The sequence below is a fragment of the Pygocentrus nattereri genome, chromosome 5 (genome assembly GCF_015220715.1).
Source record: "Pygocentrus nattereri isolate fPygNat1 chromosome 5, fPygNat1.pri, whole genome shotgun sequence".
NCBI classification, from domain to species: Eukaryota; Metazoa; Chordata; class Actinopteri; order Characiformes; family Serrasalmidae; genus Pygocentrus; species Pygocentrus nattereri.
The window spans coordinates 12,218,455-12,226,105 of record NC_051215.1 but is presented as its reverse complement, the minus strand read 5'-3'; the positions used below and the strand labels follow the sequence as shown (position 1 = coordinate 12,226,105).

At 38.9% G+C, this 7,651-nt stretch overlaps 1 protein-coding gene across 1 annotated transcript in view; it reads right to left on the bottom strand.

The window, feature by feature from the left end:
* Positions 1-242: 242 nt before the first annotated feature.
* The window catches only part of rnf150a (ring finger protein 150a), a 35,849-nt gene continuing 28,440 nt past the window's right edge, over positions 243-7,651 (bottom strand). The window contains exon 7 of the mRNA XM_017717644.2: positions 243-4,491. Within this exon, the coding sequence (XP_017573133.1) occupies positions 4,373-4,491 (119 nt within the window). The 3' untranslated portion in view covers positions 243-4,372. The remainder of the gene's footprint in view (positions 4,492-7,651) is intronic.

Genomic DNA, 7,651 nt, shown 5'->3' with positions numbered 1-7,651 from the left:
ATACTGCAGTCTTTTTGAGCAACTCCCTTGTCTTCAAGTGTCCCAGAAAGGTTTTCTCACAGGAAAACTTGACTTAAAATGTCTTATGCAACCAGACATGTCATCATTCATCAATAACAACATGGTCTGTAAAGAGAGTGAACCACACGAATGGATGCTATGATGCAGGCAGTTATATCAGTCAGACTCAAAGCACTATGGATTGTGATAACCACTCAAGACACGACACAATGGTTTGGAAAAACTCGCAAATAAAATTTATTGTACCTCACAATCATAGACTCAAACACGTGCAACACTGTACTAGAACAGTATACCAAGATGGCTGAATATATTTACATTGTCCTCTAAATAACAAAAATAGCAATACTGTTTAACTCTGCTGGATACTGTATACAACCTTCATCTTCTGTAATGACCCTGAAACCTGTGGTTACTTTAAAGGTTGAAATAACCACAGTCACCTAAACAGCATGTATCATATAACATCCAATAGCCCTCTTGCGACATTTGCTATCAGATCACCCTGCGAGCTTATTCAGGAGAACTTGTGTGTTTCATGTGTCAGCCTCTCTGAAAAGGAGATAAAGTGCTTTCTAGGAGAGTAAGTACAACTGGCTCACAATAAGGAGCCTTGAAGCGAAAAAAGGTTTCAAATCTGGCATCTTGGAAGAGGATCGATATGTAGAGGACCAAAGCGCCAGAAGGTCAGCTATGGTAGAGTAGCAAACACACTAACATTCAAGCGAGGAAAGGCAAAGGGGTGGCCTAAAAAAGGGGACAGTACCGCACCCCCCAAACCATTTTTCTTCATTAGCAGAGGAAACCTTGCTTGCCTAGGCTTCTTAGGCCCACCCGAATGGTATTTCTGAGAAAACTGAGAAAAGGTTTTGCATTAAAGGCTAAAAGGCTAACGTGTCATAACGTAAAACCCTCAATGGTCCAGTAGTGTCTGCAAAGTAATACTGAGGAGACCAGGAGAACTGTGATTAGACTGCTGCAGCTTAAAGCATGCTGCAGATATGCTTAGAGGAAATGCCAAAGCATTGGGTGGAGGTAAAGCTTAGGGTAGTACGGGTAGTATATGCTTATTATAACAGTCCCTGCTGGAACAAAAATGTCCATGTAAAGACCTAACAGCACCGGGATGCACCAAAACCATTCAAAGAAACATAATAAAATACAATAAAACACTGAAATAAAGCATGTCAATGTAGATGCTACAAATTCATCCCAAACTCATTCTGGCTGTGCTCACATAAGGCTGGTTAGATTAAGGATTCAGCTGTGTAAATTAATCCAAGACGTCTGTAAAACCAGGCCATAGGGTAGCACGAAACAGCCTAAATTCTAAGATCATAAACTTTTCCATCAGAAATGATTGTGGTTTGCAGTAACTATTGAAAATAAATGACTGAATTAGCACCACAATACAAAAAAACCCATAATATTCAAACCATTTATCACATTTAGATGGAGAGTCCCTCTATAAAGCTGGTCTTATATTAAACATAAGCTAAAGAGTGATCAGACGTGACTGTAAAACCAGTATAGACTAAACATCCAGATCTATAGTGACAGATCACAATGACTTGTGCTTGTTAACTTAATCCAAATTAAGCTCTTTATACCATCAATTCAAAGCCCAGCACTGAGGCCACAGGCCCCACACGACACTCACACGTGTAACTGATCTAAAACGATACATACAAAATAAATACATAAACGCTCTGGTCTGTCTTATATACATATATGGCCAGATGTACACAGAATCAATGAGGAAAACACACAACACACAAAAAGCTGTTGGAAGGAAGGGTGTAAAGTGAAACAGCTGCTTTGGTTAGTATTCTGAAACATTCTAATGTGCAACTGAATGCTCTCCACTGTCAGGAACAGGTACGTGTGTGCTTATCATTTGGCAAGTTCTTGCAAGTCAAAGGGAAATACACAAATACACACAGAGAAATGAATTTTCATTCAAGCTTCTGTGTAAATTACCTACTGCAAACAGGGATAAGGACACGTCTGCAACAACAGGACTGCATTCACATTCATTCTCCACGGAGGTGTCCTCAAAAGATAAGCACAAAGACACATAAATGATGTGAACTTTGAAAGGAAAATGCTTAAAACTAAAGAATGATGGGTGAGTAAATAAAAATATTCAAACAAAAGCAGGGGGTAAAGTACTAAAGGTCTCTGAATTTCTCTATTTCTCCTAATTCCTTACTGAATGTAAACAGGGACGGCTATTTTCCTTGATTTTTATTTGTTTTTTTAGAAAAATAAAACTTTGATATTAAAATAAAAGTCCATCATTAGACTTTTGCTCTCCTATACGCACTGTGCAATAAAAAGTGATTTGCGATTTGACGTTTTCTGTGCACACCGAAACCGTTCACACCAGACATTCACACCAAATTATCACACCACTAATACGCTCTTGTATCAAAAAAGAATATGGGCAAGTTACGAATATATATGAATATATTTGGCAAAGTGCCTTAATCTGACTTCTGTGTGGAGTAAGGGAGACTTTCAGCAGCTCTATCGATTCTCCTATGAGGACACTTTGGGAAGAAACAACAGACGGCTCGATCTACTGCTCTTGCTGACGTCTTTGAACGTGAACTAAGACATTCAACACAACTGCCGTCCCACCTTACACTGAGAAAAGACTTGTTTTTCATGCATGGCACAACAAGATGAATGCCGGGAAAAGTCGCCTTTACAAGCTCAAGTGGCACTTCAGAGGACATGAAGCCTACAGCAAACGATTACATTGACTAAAGAGAATCTGGAAGGGGCATGCTCTTCAAAATAAAGGTTCTTAAACGGTTCTTGACTTGCTCGTATGGTATAAGTAAAAAGCTATAATTGCTATAGAACTTTTACATTATGATTACTTATTTGCAAAAATGGTAAATAAAGCAGTGTGTCTGAAATCTGTCCACGGATGGTCCAGATTAGAGCCAAACCAAACTAATAACTGCTGCTATGATGAAACATCCACTGAAATGTTTTTTAGAAAACCACAAGCCAGAGGCCTTCAAATCTGGACCTTAAATCCAGTTTCCGGCCCTGTATTTTGTTTGGAAGTTAACTGACCTTTTGATGTAACTGACTGTGTTTCATTGTCATAGCAATATCCAGGGCCAGAACAACTCTTGCTCCATGGCAATGTTTCCCAATATAGTCCTCAGGCCCCCATCCAGATGGTCCATGTTTTTGCTTCAACTTTACTCGCAACACCTAGGGATAAAGGAAACATGTGGACCATCTTGGGAACCAGGTCGGGATCCCCTGTTCTATGGCATTACTCTAAAAGACCCCTTTTATAAAGACCCTTTATTTTTAAGAGAGTAGCCAGATGGACTCATAAGATGAACCAAAAGTAACTTACTTTCAGTTCAACTTTAAATTGAACCCAAAACCCAAGAATCCAATTTAAATTGAACCTAAATCCCAAGTAACCAGTATTTCAGTACACCCTGATCCACCACCAATTATAAGCCAAGTAAAACAGATGTTTCTAGAACAAGTCATTTATGTGGCCTAACTAATTAACATTTTATGCCTCACACCAGTTCATGTGTAAATAGTGACTGACGGGGTAGTTACCAAAGCACTCAGGCTTAGTCTGGGCTGAATTGTTTGCTCCTCAGACCACTCAACCAGACCTGGTAATGGAGGGATAACGTAAGTCTTGATGCTACAGTAAAAGCTCTGCGATGCAGCCGAATTCGAAAGACACTAAAATGGCAGCCAATGTGCAAACTACGAGCACTGGTGACCTCTCAAAGGAAAATTTCACACATAACACAGGATTGTATTCCAAACAGGTACTGGTTCATCAGCGCTGGCTGGATTGCACTCAACTTGCGTTTGCCACAGCAAATGCAGTAAGATGTTCACATCTATACATATTTGTATATATAGATTACTTGTTTCATTCTGGGATATATTTGTGTATGCTGGCAGTGATCCCACAAGGAAATTCAGGGTCATAATTTCCAGAGTCCAAAGGGTTGACTGATCCGGTATGGAAATAGCCAGAAACTGGCCGTGTGCTTTTCCCAGTCCAGTAACGCAAAAGTAGCTGAGCAGAGAAGACAAGACCAACCTGGTGTGAATACAGTCACAGAGAGCGCAAAGAGAAAAGCAGATTTTTTTTTTTTTTTGGTAAATGAACGTTCTGTTCTTGGTAGATGCTGATGAGGCCGTGGGGGACAGTTAAGGAGGCTGCACATCTGTGATGCTATATTGCTTATGGTCTTTTTGTAGTGTAATTTCCACCATGGTCCTGTTCCATACTTGGCTCCATAGGAGCCCCCTCTAGAGCTCTGTCTGCGCTGACCAGGCTTTTCACTCAGGACTTGGTCTCCTCCTGCTCAGCTCCAGCAGAGAGTTCTACATCAGACAGGCCCACTTCCACAGGCAGGATGAGCGAAGTGTCCGAGTCGCTGCTCAGAGGCGGCTGGTGCTCACCTGAAGGCAGGAAAAAAAGGAAAAAAAATTATGAAAGTGTGACACAAACAGCAAAACTGAGTAAAATATTGAAGGGAACTGAAACTCTGTTTGTACCGTATAGTGTTTCATTCGAAAAGCAGTCCGGTCTAAAACACCAATGAGTTTCAGAGCTAAACTGAAGGGTGAATAGGACATATAAATGCACAGGTTTTCATGATGTCACAAAAACAAATTCAATACAGGCTGTTTTTGCAGTTCACTTTCTGTACATGTATCTTCTGGACTGGGAAGTGAACACTTTGAAACTTTGATAATGTTTGTATATTAAATCAAACTACTTTATTTTAAAAAGCAAGGAAAATTCAGATTTCCAAGATATAGGGCTTTTATGTGAGTTTAGCTGTGAGTGAATGTAAGCATGATGGACACATATACTGGTGATCAGGCAGTTTTAACTACTCTCTATTTTCATTATACACTGAGTAAGTGTTGGGTGTTCTGCTAAAAGTCACAGAGACCTGTGCCACTAGGCTGAGCCAACTATTTAGTATTTATAACTATTTAGACTAAACTATTTAGTCCATTTGTTTGGCTATTCCAGGACTAGACCTAACACTGGATTTGATTATGATGTCACCAATATTAAATAATAACAAACTAGTAGCAAATACACAGATGGGATCACATCTGGATTAGAGCAGAGAGGTTCTGAAGCTGACTCACCATACAAGGGACACAAATACTTTTTTTACACATCATTAACAACACTTTTGCATTAAGCAGGTAGCGCACACAATAAAACAGGAGGATTCAAAAAAGATTCCATCCCATTTCAAAGTGCAATATTTTTACAACCGTGATGTGCCTAGGAACCAATCACATACTAATTGAAAGAGGGGGACATAGAGTCTCTGACCATCACTGAAAGATGGCTCCCTTCAGCTTGTGAGGAGATGTGACCCCTGAGCAGAAAACGTTTTGCGTACTCCACTTCAATAAGAGCGAATCCGTCATAACTGCGCAACGTGATTTTTGTCTGCAGTGAACCTCAAAGCCAGAGCGTTCCACAAAACTGGATGATCTCCGAAATCTCATTGAAAGAGCTGTGAGTACAGGGACACCTTACATGCTCAATTGAGTATGGGATGAATTTGACTATTGTGTTGATGTTGTCTGTAGAGCTGAAGAAGGTTCATACTGAGCACTTGTAAAATTACATAATGCACCTTATGCTCACTTAAACAATTTACAATTTACTGCATTGTTTTGTGATGATTTACAAGTGAAATAAATCATTTTGAAATCGAATTAATCTTTTTGAATCACCCTGTATAACGCTAAAATAATCTGAACAGTCTGAACAGGAAATGGATAATGAGGCCAAGCTGCGCCTTTGCAGTGTCCACAACCATTTCTGCTGGAGCTAGAAAAGTTACTGACCTAGATTTATGTGACCCAAAAAAAACAGAGCACAAACAGGACATTCAAGAACAGGAAAACAAGCGGAAATACACAACCCCTGTTTAAAAGAATCTGAGATAGTTTGACATAATAACGGTTCATTTTGATGATGAGTTCATATCATTTCTTCCCGGATTCTAAAATTAATAGAGAATTCAGAACTACTACAATGTCCAAAATGAAATGAAAATTTTATTTGAAAAAGCTGATTTCCGTAAGTTTAAAGTTTAGGTGAGTTTTGGTGCAATAAAAATATCTGCCAACATGGTCTGGACTCACTGACAAATGGATGACATAACATGTAAGGGCCTGGAAATACTTTGATGGTGGTTCCATGTAGACAATGCAGAATTAAACCACTAGAGGTCAGAAATGAGCTACATTTTCATCCAAAATCCAAATTTGACAAAAGTAGTTTTGCTCTGAGTAAGTCTAAATGATCACTTTACACAAAACTTTACGCTTTCATGTTGAATGTTCAGTAGGTGATTTCTGGGCTTAATGGATGGAGCTGCAGTAACGCCACCCACGCAGACCATGCCTTTGATGTGCTATTATCAGCTGAAGCAGACAGAACCCTTACAGAAGCTCTGGGCAAGTGATGCTAGGAAGTCTCAGTTATCTTTGGAAAGATTACAGGCAAGGACAGCACATGTGGTTCCATATCTTAGCTGTTATCAAAGCAGCTGATTTTTCCATTACAAGAAACAGAACAAAGACCTGACTGGAGATCCTTACCTCACTAGCAAAAAAGACCCAATTTACAGAAATACTGAGCAGAGACATACTAGTACATTCAGGAGACTTAGTTTTGCCTGTATGACAAACTGGCAACTCCCAAAGTGGCTTCATGGCCAATTTCAAGAAAACATGATCTTAAAATACAGTAAGGAGAGACAAATATTCACTCACTGTTATTTTTGTTAGTTAATATACTTCTATTGCTATTCACCTCAAATATTCACCCATAACAGCACTTATTAATCAAAGTTGTGTACAGTCAGATCTGATCATAAAAAGAGTGCATGCAAATTTCACTGACAGTTTTGTTATTCCTCTGTTCTGTCTCTTTTTACTTTTACAATCAAGCTCACTTCTGTGGGCAAATATAAGCACAATAGCATATATTTAGTAGCTAACCAACCAAAACTATTATTAACACCATCTATAATAAACATTCAGAATGAAAATATAACTTTGTTATAATAGAGTCACATCATTCCACCGTTTTTTTCTACTATTCACATCATTCACAAATCATTTTACTGTTTTAAATAAATAAATAATTGTTTTATTCATTTCACCTATAATTCGTTCCAGTCATTGTAATCTGAACACTATAAGATTTGGCTAGTAGATGGAGCAGTGAGGGGTGCACTCACTGCTCCACCTTAATCTACACCCACAAGACGCTGAACACCATCGTTTTATTGGCTCCCTACTGAAAAATCTGCATGAATTAAGGCGTGCTTCATGTTAATGATATGTAAATGAGGTACAGATAGGTTGGCACTTGATTTCACGCACGGAGGCTGATTGATCATTTGTGGTCCAGTTCCACTTCATTGAAAAGCTTCATGATTCAGGTGCAGAGTAGTCATTAAAGGCAGTTAAATATGTGCTCTTTTGTTACACACCTTTGATGAATAATTTTCCATTGTCTTTTGACTTTTCACTTACAAACATGCACAAAAGCAGTATGTATTCATAAGTATAA